Source organism: Solanum pennellii, chromosome 9 (genome assembly GCF_001406875.1).
Source record: "Solanum pennellii chromosome 9, SPENNV200".
NCBI lineage: Eukaryota > Viridiplantae > Streptophyta > Magnoliopsida > Solanales > Solanaceae > Solanum > Solanum pennellii.
In genome coordinates this window covers 76679241-76698711 of record NC_028645.1, presented here as the reverse complement: position 1 = coordinate 76698711, position 19471 = coordinate 76679241, and the positions used below count along the sequence as shown (strand labels likewise).

The 19471-nt window shown below is 32.0% G+C and overlaps 2 protein-coding genes across 5 annotated transcripts; one reads left to right on the top strand and one right to left on the bottom strand.

Moving 5' to 3' along the window:
- The first annotated feature begins 1287 nt into the window (after positions 1-1287).
- Positions 1288-5720, top strand: LOC107031639 (putative F-box/kelch-repeat protein At1g12870). Of its 4 annotated transcripts, XM_015233080.2 has the most exons (5): positions 1298-1420; positions 1769-1870; positions 2424-2449; positions 2590-2615; positions 4349-5720. In XM_015233080.2, exon 5 carries the CDS (start codon positions 4388-4390, stop codon positions 5576-5578), a length of 1191 nt encoding a protein of 396 aa, XP_015088566.1. In that variant the 5' UTR covers positions 1298-1420; positions 1769-1870; positions 2424-2449; positions 2590-2615; positions 4349-4387; the 3' UTR covers positions 5579-5720. The 4 variants fall into 4 exon arrangements, with proteins under 4 accessions (XP_015088568.1, XP_015088566.1, XP_015088567.1 ...); XM_015233081.2 differs by lacking the exons at positions 2424-2449; positions 2590-2615; XM_015233079.2 differs by lacking the exon at positions 1769-1870 and having other exon boundaries at positions 1317-1420; positions 2424-2615.
- Positions 5682-17540, bottom strand: LOC107031640 (rho GDP-dissociation inhibitor 1-like). Its single transcript, XM_015233083.2, has 5 exons — positions 17225-17540; positions 16404-16467; positions 16099-16320; positions 10206-10330; positions 5682-6071 (listed from the first exon to the last, which is right to left on the bottom strand). Exons 1-5 carry the CDS (start codon positions 17405-17407, stop codon positions 6003-6005), a joined length of 663 nt encoding a protein of 220 aa, XP_015088569.1. The 5' UTR covers positions 17408-17540; the 3' UTR covers positions 5682-6002.
- Positions 17541-19471: the final 1931 nt, after the last annotated feature.

The following is a 19471-nucleotide window of genomic DNA, read 5'->3' as shown; positions in this document are numbered from 1 at the left end:
TTCATGTATCGGTAATTTCTTCGTGCTTTAGTAGTGGTTAGGGTGATTTTGATATTAGAAATGATTTACTAATTGGGTGGGGCTTAATTAGTAATGGGTGGGTAGTGGGTTGGTTTATAAATAATATTTATAAATTAAATTATATCCAATAGTTGAGTGTCAAGTATTTAAAAATATATTTAAATAGTTTAAATTTGAAATCGTTAAATAAGTGGTCAATTTTGAACTCACAGGTGGATGACAAGGGTAATTTGGAGCCAATAGGTGGGTGAAAAGGGTATTTTGGAGCCAATACGTGCATGGAAGACAGTTTTATACTATTTTCAATACTTCAAGGATATTTTAGACCATTTTCTGTTAAGTGATATATAATAATCTAGATCTTCGTACTATTATCTCATTAAATAGAATTCTCTTAGTTAAGGAGTGCAATTAATTTTGATTTTATTTTATTTTTAATGTGTTTTTTCCATTCTACTTTAATTTTAGCACGCTGAATAATTTATTTTTTAAAAAATAATATTATATCATGAAATAATTCACATAATTGAATGGAGCTCCTATACTGAAATCGAAATAATCCGATCCCAATATTGTTCCCTCGAATTGCCCTTACAAGATGCAAATCCAGGTTTTAAGGTAAAAGGACATATTTGTCCCTGTACTTTTTAAGAAAAATTATTATACTTTTTAAATAGAAATAATTACATACCTTTCAGTTTACTTATTAGCATTATCCTCTATAAGTTTTACAAATCTCCTAAATTTCTCAATTTTCTCTTCAAGTCAAAAATGGATCCTCCATTAATAAATTCGACTCTCTTTTTAATGTATCAGCACATGTATCATATTCTTTTTTTAATGTATTAGCGCTTTGATTTTTTGGTCATTAATGTATGTGGACTCTCCATTAATGTATCTGACCCTCTTTTTATGTATCAATGCTGGTATCCGACCTTCTTTTTAATGTATTTAGCGCTTTGATTTTTGGCCACTAATGTATCTGATCCTCTTTTTAATATATCAACGTTTATACTATTGTATCCGTTGGAGGAATTTTTGTAATTATAAACTTTTAAGGGAATAATTGTAATTTTACCTTAAAAATTTAAAATTTCTGTAATTCGTCCTTTTAAAATTTGAGTGGATCTTTACTTGGATGGGTTATTCCAATTCAATTTTTATTCAAAATTTTAATTTTTTTTATTAAAAAGATTAATGACGTGATCGATTTATAATTTCTCAGCCAAAACTTTTAACTTGTGATTTATTCGTGGAAAGAAAAGGTGGTTAAGGCCCACTTTATCACTTTTGTGGAATTAAAGAAAGACTCAAATTCTTAAAAGCTCTTTTTTTTTTTGGGTTAAGAAAGCAGACTTCACTGATCATGGCAGACTTAACAGAGAAGATTTGAAAAGAGGTTAGCCATGAACTTAAATTTTATTATTTTATTCTGGTGTCTGAGAGATTGTGATCATCATGCAGGTTTTGGTTTCATTATTTTTTTTTCTATCTTTCAAAGTGTAGACCTTTTTTGAAATTTGTGATTGAAAACCCACATAAATTGGAACATATGGAGTTTATGAGAGGAACCATGTAGGGTTATTTTCTACTTTGAATGTGTAGTACTGTTATTTACTTCCTTGCTAATGTTGAGTTGAATGGGTAATTGGAGCTCCTGTTTACTTTTTTTTTTTAATTGAATATGAGTTATCCAGAACCTATTGACCTAATAATCTGTTGACCTAATAATCTGTCCCTTTAATAGGGAAGGGCTTCATTGCTTCAATGACATGATTTTTATTTGGCCCGAATGTGAGACTCCTGGTCGAGGGGAGCAATCTTATCCATCTCATCACGATCTATGTTGGTGAGGTCTTGTTAGCTATTTGTGTATTTAATTAGGCTTTTGTTAGTTAAAAAAAAAAAGGAGAATCCTACTTATCATATAGTGATGGAGAGCTAAGGGTGTGTTAGTTATGAAGTAAAATGTTTTCTTTTTTGGATTTTCTTACTTATTTTCTAGTCGGGAAAATATTATTCTAAGAGTATTTATGTATAAAAAAATACTATAGGGGTGAGCAGACGGGGTTCGGGTGGGGTGGGGTGGGGGGATGGTGGGGTTGTTGGATGGGTAAGGAGGAGACAGTGAACTTATAAATCCGAGCTTTTGAGCATAAAATTTTAGCTTTTCTTCATCTGCTTCAGCAAGAGATTGGATACAATTTCATATTAATAATTTATAGGAGTAGTCATATTGAATCAATTATGAATGTTTCATCTGTGACTAGTATGCCACTGTTTCACATTTAAACCAAGTCTGTTATTTGTTAATTTCAGCTAAATAAGAGTTGTAATTGGTTATTAAATTTTTTATCGAAGATTGTAATAACAGATCTGTTTATTTTTGCGACTGATTAAAGGGAGCACCTTTCTTCAAGAAAGCAAGGTGTGTAATGTGTTCCTCTATGATGTGAAGTACAGAAGACTTCTGTTGAATAATTCTAACTAATGGATCAACGATAACTGACATGATTTGTTTGCCTTGTGGACTCTGTGATGGACTTGCTACACTCCGAAACTACTTAGAATGTGACAATTTCTTTTTCATCATGGTACTTACTTGATACTGATTTTAATTAATATATTACCTTTTGTTATCAATGAGTAAATTAACTTATAAATAACTGTTCTGTTCTGCAATGAGGAAGCACAACAAGATGTCAAGACAAAATAAATGCATGTTATCCTTTTAGGGAAAAGCCTTCAAATCTATGTTATGTGCGTTAAATCAAACCGTGATCTTCTCATACGATGAAGGAATATGTTATAACTGTATTTTGGAGAGAGTTCATTTATGGGTCTGCATTTGTTTCTTTTTACTCAACTGTGTTGTCATTCTTAATTTATTTCCAGGATTTTCCATTGAAAACCTTTGTTCATCTATCATTTTTGCTTATTTCAACGTTCAATGTTAAGATAACTCAGCACAGCATGACCTGTTGTTAGTACCAAGCTGTAAACTTATTGTCATAGGTAACTATGTTGAAATTTTTTTAATGCTATGTGTTCTGGTTCGTTTGAATGGCGAAGAACGGAAGAAAATGAAGGGGAAGTAGAATTCTTTTCATTTTTTTGTTTGTTTAAAAAGTGAAAAAGGAAAGATAGTAGAGAAAGGGAGTTTTCTCATTTTGACATATTAATTTATCTTATTATTCCCTTCTTTTGTCCCGCTATATACCTTTACCTAGCCTATCCCTCCCTAGTTTCCATAGACAGGTTGTGATCTATTTTCTTACCTCTTCTAGTTTCATAATGCTTTGGTATGTAAAGGCTGGCTATAACTTGTCCAAGATTGACTGGAGCTGAGTTGTAATATATTTAGTCCACCTATAGATATGCCAAAGAGAATGAGGGCGATTATGTTACATGCTATGTCCTGGGAATGTAAAAAGGTTACCCGTTGTGAGATAGCTGCCTGTTCGGAGAAAACTAATCATATAACGGGAGTGTTTGGGGTTGTAATGGTTTCATATAAACTACTACACTAGTTTTGCTAGTTTTCTTATTTTCAGTCATTAAAAAACTGGCAATCTTGATGCCCGAGAACCTATCTTATTGATCCAAGATGTATTCTACTAGTGTTTTAAGCTCGATGTCATTTCTCTAATATATGCACTCTTCAAGAGATTTGTGACTAACGAAGATTTTAAAGCGCCTTTAACTGGTGTTAGCCGAGGGCACAAGTTTAGTATTCATAGGTATTGCTTACGATGATTGGTTTGCTGTATTCTGTTTATAACTCTGTAATCGAGTTGATTGGCGCTTTAAATTGAAGCGTGCAAGTATATAGTTTGCTCACATTTATATTGTCCTACTTTAAACCATCTTTTTTCGTTTTGTTTTGTTTTTTACATATGTTCGATTTCATCACGATCACAAATTATTTTATCCTTCTTCATTTGTTAAGTAATTTTACATCTTTTCAGTTAGCAAACTGTAGTGAATTCATTCTTTGGCTTAAAGCCGCTAATGGTCCTTGTATTTCTTTCTTTAACGATTTTCTTTGCAGTTTATCCTTGTAAGAGGTAATATTTTGTCTTTGGGAAGATCAAAAGGCCAACAAGGGTAGGTAAGGTGGGAGTAGAGACAAGCATTAAGTTCCATATAGAAAGTACAGAAAAAATGATGGAGTTTTCTATGTATAATAACTGTCTGATTGCTGAGACTTTGTGCTCTTGTAATTTACATAAACCTGTGTGCTACCCCACAAACACTGAGGTAATAACGAGATGCTGGCATTGAGTTTTTTCGTTTTGACATGTTTTTGTTTTCGTTTTGGTTGCAGAATTCTTTTAGAGCTTTCTGATTTGAGTAGATTTACGTCATGAGAGATTGGTCGCCAAGAGGTAAAAAGAGGCTTAAATTGGCATCTGTAGAAACAATCGCGCTTGAACAGCCGATACAAAGCACAACATCAAGGGAAACAAAAGAAGAAATGGATGATAATTTAGAGACCAAGGGGAATTTGCTTCCTGATGACTTGCTTTTTGAGGTTTTTCTTCTACTTCCAGCTGAAACTCTCTGCAAACTACGTTGCGTATGCAAGTCACTTCTCAACATGATCAACAGTACGCGTTTTATTGAAGATCACTTCCGTCAATCTGAGAGAGTTCTAATTACTGAAAATTCCTTTCACAAGGAAAACATACGGTCACCTTTTCCACTACCTTCAGATAAGAAGAATGAACTTTATTTCAATTTCTGGGATATCCACAGCGGCAAAGGCCAAAAAGTTTGTATGCCAGATACTTTGGGGAACATCAAGTGCATTTTGGCTGCCTGCAATGGTTTGGTCCTTGCCAAGATTACGAAAAATGGAGGTCTAGTTGTTATGAATCCAAGTACACGGAACCACATTCGAGTGCCTCTTGGTACGATTGGCTTCATGAAGGAGTGCTATGCCTTCATGTTCAGCTATTTCACAGGTGCTTATAAGGTGGTACACTTGTTCCGCGATGACTCTAGAAACATTCGCTGTGAGATCCTGAACCTTACAACAAGATCATGGCATGCAGTGGATGGACCTAAATCAGGAGAATTTGGATTGATCACAACTCATAGATCTGTTTCAGCAATTGGTGCTTTGTATTGGCTTCCACAGATTGATGGCTGTAACCATGTAGTTTCCTTGGGATTTCATGATGAGAAATTCCTAACTGTACCTCTACCAATCAGCAGCACAAAAAACGATCGACTCGTGGAAATCGGAGGGTCCCTGAGCTTCATAACTCATGCCACATTGAACTTGATTCAGGTATGGATACTGAAGAATGGGAGTTGGTTAAAGAGGTACAGCATCAACAGGTTATATGATATCACAAGATTTATTCCCCTTTGCGCGTCGACTAAGGAGATATTTTTCCAGAGGGAAGAAGGATATCCTTTGTTACATATTTACAACTTTGAAGCTGAAGAAATGCAGGAGATTAATTTCAAAGGCACCAACAGAGTTGGAGATCTTTATATGCCTCTTGTAAAGTCCCTTGTTTCATGGGACAATCCTCAATATCAATGAGATGTGTAATGTAATATAAGGCATTAAAACTTCGAAACTATGAAGTTAATATTATGGTTCTGCAATAAGAAACTCAGATATGTAAAGTTAAAGAGTTGAAATCTATATCAACTTCGAATTCGAAAGGAAAAAAAAAGGATCATAACAGGTGCATTCAGTGTTTATTTGTAATGCACGGTCTGGCATGCATAAGAAAAAAAGGCTTTAGCAATGTGAAATAAAGGATTTTGTTGCAGTAACATGAAAAACAGCCAAATTTCATACAAGGCATCAAGAGATCAACTGTAAAAGTAAATCATATTTGCTAAGCTATTGCTATGTATGTGCTGGATCCAGTAAACGAGGGCACAATCCAAAGACACTACGAATTCAGTCGAATATCCAGTTTCCAAGAAGGCCAGAAATAGCTGCAGGGATACCTTGGCTACCTAGCCTTGCTGATTTCAAATGAATAGTTGAGCTCCAAATGACATCTTTTATCATCATCCATGAACTGCAGAAAACAAATCCACAGAAAAACAGAATTCGTCAAAATCATCACTCTCCAATATGAACAGTAAATTGAAACAAAAACTGGAAAACACATAGAGAAGCCAGAGATGTACAGTCATTAAGTTGCGGAACATGCACACAATACCTGGTACAGGCAATTGTGTTAAAAGGATGGATACAAAAGCAAAACGGCTTCTTTTGTACTGTGGATGCTTTTGCTTTGCTTCTAGGTTGCAAAATTAGGCTTTCCACAGACAATTGTATGTTGGAGTGCACTTTACCATAGTGCAAATACACGCATCATTGTCGTGCATAAGTTATGTTCCATTTTCAGAATGCAGGATTGAAAAATATTTATTTTCTATTAGAAATCTATTACTCTAAGTCCATGACACATATTGTCTGTTTTGGCACAACAAGCCTCATGGATTTATCCCTTGGGCTACACCATAATTGAGTACAAGAGAGTGTGCACCATGTGAACTTGTGTTACACCTTAAAAGCTTTCACTTTCCTCTCCGTCATGGGTGCCACCTCACTTGATCAAACTAATTACGTTTTCTAAATACCAGTTAAATGAGTTATGTTTGCAAAGAACGTAAACTGTTTGACAAACAAAATCCTTCTGTTTTAAGCTAGACAATTATTATTGATGTATACATCAGATGGATAATCTTTCAGATGTGAGACCAAGCACTGATTTTCTATTTGTCTGCATGAATGCACAGATTAATCAGAGCACACTCAACAAGAATGTGATATGAACTCTACTTATTCAATATGTAACAGCAGATATTTCAACATTTCTAAACAAAAGAAAGATATTGATAGCATCCACGTTAGCATACCTCCATTAAAATAACGGGCTTCAATGAACAATCAAGAATATAGAAAATTTTAGAAATAACAAACATAATAGACATAATAAGGCCCTAAAACTATAGATTCGATAATTGCGCTACATAGTTTTAGTTTTGTATATTCTTCACGTTTGTATACATCATTTGCGAATATGCAAATAGGGTAAGTATATACAAATTATGTATTTATACATTTCGGAATTTTTCAGAACTCCATTTGTATATATCGCTTGCCAATATACGAACAAGGTAATTTATTATGATTTTTTCATAAATCATATACAAGTATACAAATAGTTAGGGTAAGCATATACAAAATTTTGGATTCATAAAAATCAGGCGAATAGCAAGAATTGGGAAAACTATAGCTGCGAATTACAATTTTCTCAAACTATAGCTATATACCTAATATAGGCTAAATGTTTAATTTTCTGCATAATTTTCCCTATAATTATCACAATAGAAATATCCAAATTCAAGATCAAAAGAAAGAAGATTAGGTCATGAAACCCCCAAAAAGAGCCCAAAGAGATGGACATTTAAAGCCAAAGTTTCCTTATTTAAAAGTTCCATATTTTAAATTTTCCTATATATTATTTCCATAAAAGTAGGATATGAATCCCATTATATTTGAGATAGTTAGTGTTTTCTTCTATTTCTCTCACACACAAAAGAGATTTTTTTAAAAAAGAAACGTATTTCATTCTCTCAAACACAAAATCCTCCTCCGAAAATTGGAATAATCGATATATAAGATGATAATATTGAGTACAATTTAATATTTAAATGGTACTATATTAGATGATATGATTGAGTATCAAAATTTGGGGGAGTTATTTTTTTTTTTACCAAAATTACGAGTAAAAGAAATAAGAAATGAAATATGGGGTAAGCGGAATACAAATGATAACAATCAATATAGTTGCCTTAAGCTCGTTACTCGAGAAAATCATAATTACACACTACCTAATATATGTCGAGTATTTGTCTTCCCCAAAAATATGTTAAGTGTTACTATAGAGTTCGTATATATCCCTTCTAGTATTATTTTTCAATTGCTTTATACAAATTATTATAGAGTTTGTATATATCCCTTCTAGTATTTTTTTTCAATTGCTCAATACAAATTTAATAATTTGTTACATTTAATTTGAGATTAAATAAATAATTAACAAGTGAGTTACAATTAATAAACTTATTAATGTTCCGTTGAATAAATTTTATTTTTTAACAATTTGGAAAATACAAAATATAAACACGGCACCTCACATTATTACTTTTTTAAATAGAGTGAACGATAATTCATATATTTCAATATTTTATAAGAAATAGGGTTAGTAGGTGTACTCAAATACTATTAGTGAAGATTTGAGTACACCTACTAACCCATAACCCTATTTCTCACAAGCTATTACAAAGATTTGATTTTTCTTTCACTCTTCTTAATACAAAGTAATTAATGTGAGGTAATGTGTTTATATTTTGTAGAATCCAAGCATGTTGAGAAATAAATTAATTAAACAAAACATCACTAAATTTATTAATTATAACTCAAGGTTAATCATTTATTTAATTTCAAATAAATAACATGCTAACACATTATTGAATTTGTATAAAATAGTTAATGGAGAAAAAAACAAAACCAAATAAAATAGTAGAAGGAGATACGTACAAACTCTATGGTAACACTTAATATATTTTTGGAGAAGATAACCACTAAACATATAACAGGTGAAGTGTAATTATGATTTTCTCAAGTCATGAGCTTAAAGTGGTTGCGTTGATTGTTCACCATTTCTCTTCCACTTCCATTTCATTTCTTAATTCTAATTTCTTTTACTCGTAATTTTGGTAAGAAAAATTTACTCCCCCAAATTATGATACTCGATAATATCTAGTATATTACTATTCAAATATGCTCCATAATATCATCTAATATATTAAACTATTTAAAAATATGGATTATTCCAGTTTTTCGAGGATTTTGTGTTACGAAAGAAAAAATGAAATATATATCATTTCTATCTCTTTTTTTGTTTGTGTGGGAAATAAAAGAAAACACTAATTATCTCATAGAGTCAATTAGAGAACTTAAATCAAAGGTAATCTAGACTCCTATTTCAAAGAAATTAGAGACAGCTATTAATATAAGACTAATCACCTTTTTTAATTACTTTAATAGAAATCAAAGATATCAAGTTAAGAATTTATTTTACCTCTTAAAAAAAGGAAAATGAATCCATAGTCACCAGTCCACACACGAAGAGACTCAAATAATATTAATCATGTCATTTCTCATTAAGATAACATAATACCCCCAATAAAATTACCTAAATACACCACTTGTTTCATCATATTTGAAAGAATTACAAAAATCCCTACTCTAGCCTATTGTTGAAGTCATCACTTTATGCGATGTATCGGGACATCGAATGTTGAATTTGAAACCGAGACGTGATGTAAAGGGATGTATCCGAAATCAGGATGCAATTTATCGAGACATTTTGGGATGTATTCAGGTTCCACCAAATTTAAGGAATTTTTGTAATTTAGAAAAAAAAAAGCATGGATATGATGTAATTACTTCTGAACACTATGGAATTTGTGTAAAATTTCCATAAAACTAATGGGATTCGATGAAAAATCAAATTTGGTGGATTCCATTAATTTTAAGGAAATTTAACACAAATTCCATAGTGTTAAAGAACTAATTACATCATATCCGTACTTTTTTTCTAAATTACAAAAATCCCTTAAATTTGGTGGAACCTAAATACATCCCAAAATGTCCCGATAAATTGCATCCTGATGTTGGGTACATCCCTCTACATCACATCTCGATTTCAAAAACATCATTCAACGTCTCGATACATCACATAAAGTGATGCATCCGACTGATACATCGCGTAAAGTGATGAATCCGAGAATAGGATAGAGTAGGGTATTTTTTTCAAATTTAAGAAATATGATAAAATTAGTTGTGTATTTAGGTAATTTTCCTAATTTTGATGGAGGTATGCCAATGTGGATGCTATCAAATATGAATGTCGACTCTCAGATATATTATCTAGTGCCAATTTAAAAACAATGGGAAACTAAAGGTTAAAATTTGTGCTATCTTTAGGATACACACTAGATCTATATCAGTGGAAAGTTAATTTGTAATGACCACTATATTTGTTCTCTTGGACAAGTTGGACTTATAGAATGATTCACTAATGAAATGAACAATACCAAGTGATATTGAATCCAATAGGAATACAAAATGCTCTTACCTTAAGTTTAGCTGTATATGTTCCTCTTGCAAGTGCACCTGATGGAGTGGTCTCCTCTTCTAGCATATGTATGTAGGGTTCTCGATGAGGAGCAAAGGTGCCAAGCATTCCCTTACTTTGATCAACTGACATTCAAATGAGCGAACAACAATATGTCATGAAAGTTAACAACAGAAGTAAGTGAATATTGAAAAGTGGAGGTAATACTTGTTTAGTATTAAGTTATTTTTTCATCGAACATAACGTTGAGCCTAATATTAGGATAGTGACCAAAAGAAATTGTGCAAGCATTTTAGCTAAAAAAAAAAGTGAATCAAGTTTGGCATAAATGCATGGGATTGATGAAAAAGTAGAACTAGAGATATAGAACGAGAAAAGTACCAAGAATTTAATGTGGTTCTGCAAGCATATGGTTTACATCCATGGGGAGTTGGATTGTTCTTTTCACTGTGATAACTAAATAAATTTCTCACTTGGATATATTATCTAACCAACCAAACCCTTGCACTCTTTCCAACTGATAAAGAACCATGCATAAACCGCTTGCCTTCCTACTCTTTCTAGTTCTATTCCACGATTGGCGCACCTTGCCTCAAGCGTTTGTCTACAATTTTTCTAGACAGAAATGCATCTTATACCTCCTGCTAAAGGGAATCCCAGATAAGGAAAAATCTACTATATGAACCCATTCATACTAGAACAATCTCTTTCAACAAAGGAAATCACATCTATCTATATATAGTAAAGCAAGGCATATAGTACGTGATTTGGCATCTCTCCTAGGCAATCATTGGTAGAAATATCTTTTTTGCTAATTTTCTGACATTTTTCTCTTATGTTTCCCTCAAAATATTGGCTGAAAAAATAAATTCATTTTATCAATACAAACAAAAACAACAAACCTGATGTAGTTAAATTGTGAGAGATTAATACACATTAAGTATTACTGTAATTAGAAGTCACACAAATGAAAAAACATTTGCTAGAAATATAGTGATTAAATTAGGGAAAACTGCTATGGAATGTGAGATATATAACTTGTGATGACAAATGCTATTTAATATGGTGAGTCTTTTACTATGACCAGGCAGATCAAACAGTGATTATTTTATATACTTAGGGGTCATTTGGTAGAGTGTATAAAAATGATGTTCAATGGAGTGTATTGATGTTTGCATTAGTATGCTTGTATTAGTTATGCTTGCATTATTTCTTATGCATTGTTTGATTTGGTGTAATAAAAATAGTATGCATTGTACAAAAATATTAATTTACAAAATATCCTCCATTATTATCCATTATTATGGTGAAAAAGATGTAAAAATGTTTTTGAGGGGTAATTGGGTCTTTACCCATGCTAATGCATGTATTAAATCTCTTTGCATTACTAATACCTAGAAATCCATGGTATTAGTAATACATTCCTCAATACACAATAGAGTTATACATAACATGAAAAAGTGTACAAACAAAGAACTATTAATACACAGTTAATACATGCATTATTTTTGCTAATAGACTCTACCAAACGACCCCTTATTGATAAAGTGATTTTGTTATGCACCATCTATTAATAGATTGGAAGTGGATTTTTGTACATGCTCTAAAATGCATGCTCGAAGATACTTTTTGTTGGTTTTAGGAATAGTTTATTGAAAATGAGGAGTTGAAGTCATTCTGCTTATCATAAATGAGGTAATTTCCAAAGATTCAATCTCAGATATACCTATTAAGCAAGAAAATATTATTTAACAAACCTTCGAATTTGTCATTAGAACAAGTCTTTTTCTGTATATTAAGTATTTTATGACCTCTCGCTGTACAATTATATCACTCTTTGTTTTATCTTATATATATTTCTTATACTTCACTTTTCGAGAATCAAACTAAAGGAATTTTCACAGTACTCAAAGTATTTTTGACCAGATTATATGAAAGTAATTGCAACTTATCGAGCTTATTCCGTATCCTCTCCTTTCTTTTGATATTTTGTTTATTATTCTCTATGATACAACAATGGTAATTAGTTAATCAATGAAAAGAAGATAACAGAAGGAAAAAAGGTGGAGTTGTAGAAAATTGAGGGGTGTAAGATCAGCTTATTTCATTCATCTTGATTCCTAGGTTTAGGTACATGTTCATTGTAGTAGTTTAACACTAAGCCTAATCTGGAAGGATCAACATCAACTAAATATCAACACTAAGACTAATCTAGACAGCTAAAGGATGAGATTTGATTTTCAGAAGACTTTCGAATGACTGGGAGGTTGAAAGAGTGGCTGCTTTACTTGGTAGTATAGGAACCTTCACAGGGACTACCAATGAACCTGACACCATAAGATGGAAACACAACACACATGGCCAATTCACAGTCAATAGAGTTTAGTAGAGGAGACTATCAGAGTTGTCAGGAAGAAGTAGAGGATCCCCGGAAAGCTACCTGGAAAAGCATGGCACCAACCAAGGTGAAATGCTTTACCTGGCTGACAGTGAGAAAGGCATGCTTCACTCATGAAGCCATCCAACTGAACAAATGGCTGAACACATGGCAGATTGTTGAGCTGCTGGATCAGAAAGGGGGAATTAAAAGCCGGAAGAAATGGTGAAAAACTGGCCCAACTTACATGTGGTGGACCATATGGAAGGAGAGGAATGAAAGAATTTTTATGGGAAGATCAAATTCCATTCAGAAGATCAAAAGAAAAATGCATTTCCACTCTTTATTTTTGGTGTAAAGAACAATGTATAGAAGATGAAATACAGATTATGGACTTCCTAGGCTTTTTGTAATTAGTTATCGTTGTAATCACACTTTTGGAGGTGGCCAAGAATACATGTTACAGCCCCGCCACTGCTTGTGAGAGATATAATGTAAATATTAATTACACTCTTATAGTTCCTATGGTTTTTTCTTTACCTGGAGTGGAAATCTAAATGGTTGGGGAGGGGAGGCACTAAAGAAATAGAGGGACACTGAAGTGAGTTAGTGTTTATTACCTCCGAAACAAACTAACATAGAATAACTTCAGAAATTCCCATTCCATAACATGAAACTAATATTTCTTATTGTTGCTTTGATGACAATTTTGCTCTTATAGACTTGTAGACTGATTTTTGAATAAGCATCTTAATTTTGAGTATTGTAGTTGAACAGAAAACTCGAGATTGAATAGCTTAACTTGTGGTAAAAATATTATGCAGTCATGTATTTAGCAAATTTACAAAAAGAAATGATTGGAATATGCAAGTAAATTTCACCATAGAAGAGTGATTCAACTCCTAAATCACTTAATGTCTTCCTATTTTAGTGTTGCATGTGTTGCATAAAGAAAAACACTACGATATATGTATTGTAAATGGTAATAACCTCACTTACAAAATGTGGTAAAATTCTTTTTATGTAAATATTCCAAGAAATTGAACCAAATACGAGTCGAATGAAGTTTAGATCATAATGTACGTCGTATACGGAGTTGGAATTTCTATAATTTACGAACATGTTATTATAGAGAATACATTTATTTATAAGATCAGTCATCAATAGGTTTTTCAAGACCGCCTTAAATTCCCTAGTCATCTCAGAAACAAAATCAGGCAACATTTGTTAAGATTCCATCCAAAGAAGAGAGAATCCACTAGGTGTTCCTTTAAAACATTATATCCAAGTCTGTGAAGTCTTTATCTTCTTTTTTTTAAAAAAAAAAAAGAAGTTAAAGAATCCACAGACTTGGAGATCAAGTCTTTTGGCCTCTTTTCCATGCGAGACTTAGATACAAGGTTTTAAGGAACACCTAGTGCAGAACCATAATCCAAATTGACTGTTTCATGAAAATCACACACAATCAACATGACTAGAACTTAAAAACTAAATGATTCAATTCACATAGCATAACATGGTCTTTTCAGTTGATAAATGCACAACTCGAAGAAGTCCTCTACTTGAATAAACAAATGTAATCATGTTGCCTGAGAACATGATTGGATGTGACGTGACCATTATGAACTTGAAGGCTTCTTTTCAAACTTCAAGATCCACAACATACCTATGTGGATATTTAAAGAGGGGAGACAATTAGAAGCCCAAAAAGATATATAATGTAAATATTAATTACACTCTTATAGTTCCTATGGTTTTTCTTTTCCTGGAGTGGAAATTTAAATGGTTGGGGAGGGGAGGCACTAAAGAAATAGAGGGACACAGAAGTGAGTTAGTGTTTATTACCTCTGAAACAAACTAACATAGAATAACTTCAGAAATTCACATTCCATAACATGAATCTAATATTTCTTATTGTTGCTTTGATGACAATTTTGCTCTATAGACTTGTAGACTGATTTTTGAATAAGCATCTTATCTTTGAGTATTGTAGTTGAAAAGAAAACTCGCGATTGAATAGCTTAACTTATGGTAAAAATATTATGCAGTCATGTATTTAGCAAAATTACAAAAAGAAATTATTGGAATACGCAAGTAAATTTCACCATAGAAGACTGATTCAACTCCTAAATCACTTAATGTTTTCCTATGTTAGTGTTGCAGGTGTTGCATAGAGAAAAACACAACGATATATGCATTGTAAATGGTAATAACCTCACTTACAAAATGTGGTAAAATTCTTTTTATGTAAATATTCCAAGAAATTGAACCAAATATGAGTCGAATGAAAGTTTTAGATCATAACGTACGTCGTATACGGAGTTGAAATTTCTATAATTTACGAACATGTTAGAGAAGATAATTATTTATAAGATCAGTCATCAATAGGTTTTTCATGACCACCTTAAATTCCCTAGTCATCTCAGAAACCAAATCAGTCAACATGTGTTAAGATTCCATCCAAAGAAGAGAGAATCCACTAGGTGTTCCTTTAAAACCTTATATCCAAGCCTGTAGATTCTATATCTTCTTTTTTTATTAAAAAAAGAAGGTAAAAAATCCAGACTTGGAGATCTAGTCTTTTGGCCTCTTTTCCATGCCAGACTTGTATAATAAGGTTTTAAGGAACACCTAGTGCAGAACCATAATCCATATTGACTGTTTCATGAAAACCACACACAATCTACATGACTAAAACTTGAAAACTAAATGATTCTATTCACATAGCATAACATGGTCTTTTCAGTTGATAAATGCACAACTTGAAGAAGTCCTCTACTTGAATAAACAAATATAATCATGTTGCCTGAGAACATGATTGGATGTGACGTGACCTTATGAACTTGAAGGCTTCTTTCGAACTTCAAGATCCACAATATACGTATGTGGATATTTAAAAAGGGGAGACAATTAGAGGCCCAAAAAGAGAAGAAGAGGCATGTCTTTGATCTTAAATTAGGAATCCCAAAGTTAGAGAGTACAGTATTTTTCTTAGAAAAATGAACCCCAGAATAAATAGGTTATTAGGTCTTTCTTTTGAAGAGGGACTGTTTTGGATTATCCCATGAACTACTCGTAGTAGTAATTCATGTATGAGTACATATCTCTTCTCCCTTTGGATTGTATCTCGCATTTGAATGTTGATTTATTAGTTCCTAGATTTCTTCATTTGTTTCTTTGTGTTGATTGCATTTCAATAATAAATTAACCCTTCCTTTCTAGATTCAAGATTATAGGTTGCATTTATATATGTCTAGGTAATTAATTTCTTAGGTGTGTATTTTTCCCAATAATTATCTTAATCTTCTTATCCTCTTATTGCTTTCCATAATTGTTCTTGAGGTTCATGTGGAATTGAAGACTTCACTTAAATTTCGCGGAATTCCTAATCCCATTTTACATCACAACTGCACCATGAAATGCAAGTATTTGATCCCTATGTGCGTGGCTGTCCAACAAAGCATTTTTTAAGCATAGGGTGCAAAAGAAAAGAGGAAATGAGACTAGAAATCAAACCTTGAAGACCAGCCTTCCATACTATATTTGTGTAGGCCAAACCAGACACAATGTTGTGTAGAACACTAAATGTTAGCTTAAGCCGATACTCAGAGCCCTCCCTGAGCGTAAAGAGGACATAATTGCTTTGTTCTTCTTTGATAGGTAATGGAGTATTAATCTCCCCAAAGTCGGAGGAAAGGATTCCAACTGAGTGGAACTTAACTTCAGGTTCCATTTGCCCTAGCAAATTGATCCAAATAGTCATTAAACAAGATTTAAAGGTTAATTGCAGCGTAAACAGTATGCCATGGTCAGGGACAAACCATCTAAGTCGCTTTCCAGACAACCAAGCAGCTTTTCTTTCCACCTCCTCAAGCTCTCATCCTCCTACACAAACATAAATAAGGTATAGAACAACCATATGGAAATTCAACACATACCAAGATACCTAGCAAATGCAGGAGACTATATCAAATTAAAATAAAGGAAGTCATTAAAAAACAAACTGGAGTGAGCAAGGAAAAATTGAAAAGGAATGCCTTAGATAGTACAGCATAGCTAATGCAACTGGAGATAATTTCAACTTAAAAGAATAATAAACAAACAAAAAAAGAACTCACTGGAACAATTAAGATAAGCAACTCCAAACCAAACTTGACAGCAAAGCAGAAGAAATACTTTAGATGTTAACAGCACAGAAATTCCAAGAAACACCACTCACAACAATGAGGGGAAAGCTCAAATTCTCAACCCTAATAAACACCAAAGAAACCTTTTTACCCTTTAAAATATCAAAATTGGGGCAAATTTAAAAAATTACTGCCAGAAGAAACAATCTACATAACAACTCAGATATGCTCGGATAGTAAGCACCCTCACTTCCAACCCTAAGATTGAGAGTACCATCACCCCTCATTTCCAACCCTAAGATTATATGTTCAAGTCGCCAAAGGAGCAAAAAACATAACAACTCAACCCAATGATCTTGATAACAGAGATTAAAAAAAAAAACAGATAAGCAGAACCCTAAAACAATCAAAGGAGTTGAAACTTCAGATGCCCATGATACATCAAAAAAACCCTTAAGAACTCATAAAGTTGGAAGCTTTTTTATTTTAACAACAAAAAGATAAGAGTTTTTCACCTTGTCCTTTTCAATTTGATCTTTAAGAGAAAGAAGAGGACCAGGAATAAAACTTGTTGCAGCAGCAGAAGGATCTTGATGATGGTCATCTTCTTCACTTTCTCCATCTTCTTCCTCCTTCCTCTTATCCCAAGTAACACCGCCATGAGATGGACCTGCTTCCTCTTTCTTGCCACCATCCATATTTTCTTGATTTCTCTGTTGATAGAGCAGTGTGAAAGTGTCTTATTGCAGTAGGGACACTCAAGATTTTGCTTTGACAATTATTGAAGAGGGAAAAATATGTGCAGAACAAGCTCCAAATTTTCAATCTTTATAGACAAAAAAACACAACATCCATGTGTGTCCAAATTTTGTTTTCTTGTTTGGTATCTTTTTCCTTTTTTCTTTTTAAAAATAAGTCTTAGATTATCTTTCTTTTTTGGCAAAAATGTTAAATATACACTAAATTATAGTAAATGATATGCAGATATGTCCAAAAATTAGACAATATATCATTTATACAAGTAGTCAAAGTTCATTGAATCCCTACGTCCAAAAATTAGACTATATATATTATTAATACAAACGGTCAAAGCTCATTGAATTTCTATGTCCAAAAATTAGACTATATATATTATTAATACAAACAGTCAAAGCTCATTGAATCCCAAAATAAATATTAAATAAGAGTATTAATTATCATAGTATGAACAGTCAAAATTTATTGAATCTCAAAATAAATATTAAATTAAAAAATAATATTTTAAATAATTCCAAGAAAATAAATTACTACTTAAAGGGTATTTTCGTAATTCAACTTTTGACTTAGATTCTTTCCACTTTTAGTAATACTCGTGCGTTGCACGTGAATATCAGATCATATACCATTCTATTTTTAAAAATAATCTCCCCCCTCCCCTTTTCATAATGATTTTCTGTTATTGTTGTATTGTTGGTGTTCTTACTTTTAGTATAGTATAAATATTGATAAATATATATATATAGAAGATAATACTAAATTGAATGTTTTTAGTTGGGGTATTAGATTAAACTAACATTCATGTTAGGGAGTGTTCTAATTTCACTTAACTTTGAGATTGCCAAAGTCAGTAAATCAGATTTTAAGAAGAGAAAATAGAAAACACAATAAAAGCCATAGTCTAAAAATGAGGGGAAATCTCATCATTTATACTTAAAATGTAAAGTATTAGTAAGAGAATATTATTTTTTTATCATAAAAATATAGAAGATATACTAAATAGAACGTTTGAAGGATGAGGAGGAGAAAGGTCATAACTCAATGGAAAAGTTATAACTCTTCGAAAAAGTCACAATCCTTCGAAAAAGTCATAACTCTTCTGAAAATTCGCAACTCTATAGAAAAGTCACAGCTCATCAAAAAGATCACAACTCATTGAAAAATTTATAACTCTTCAGAAATATCACAACCCTTCAATGTGAAAAAATATTTGTCTTTAATATAATATTATATTGTACACATAAATAAATATAATACAATATAAAATACAAAAAATATACTAAATTTGGGGTATTACAATAGTTTAACATTTAAGTTAAGCGGTTCATTTTTTAAGATAGTCAATATAGATTAAAAAAAGATAGATATAGATTGATCTAATTTTAATTTGATATGTTTAAAAAATAAAGAAAACTTTTAATTTAAGGATCATCTGTAGAATATATAAAAATGTCTTTTAACTTTGTGATTTTAGTACCCGTTTGGATGGACTTATTTGTTTTTAAGCCAAAATAGTTTTTAAGTAGTTATGAAGTGGTTTGGTAAAGTTAAAAAGTGCTAGCACTTACTTAAAACCAAAATAACAAAAATAAGTCAAAAATCATAAGTTAGAAATCCTAACTTGTGGCCTTTGGCTTGTAAGTCATAAGTCAAAAGTCAATCCAAACAGACCCTTAAAGATGCGCCCCCACACCCAAGTAAAAAGAACATTCTATGTTAAATTGAATAAAAATATAAGTATAATAAATAAATTGAAAACGAAAAAGTACTTAATCAATGTAGTTTGGACTCTTTAAACAAGTTGTTTATTAAATACTTTTTCTCCAACAGTTTGAGACTTTTCAAATTCTGAACACCAAGTTATAGTTTGTGCAACGGAAAATTATTGAAAGCTTCTTGCTAAGTAAGAGTTATTGCAAAAGTATATTTTATGGATATGAAAATGAGTACATATTAATTATCAAGATACTCTCACAATCTTTCTTATTTTAAGAAGAAGAATAGAA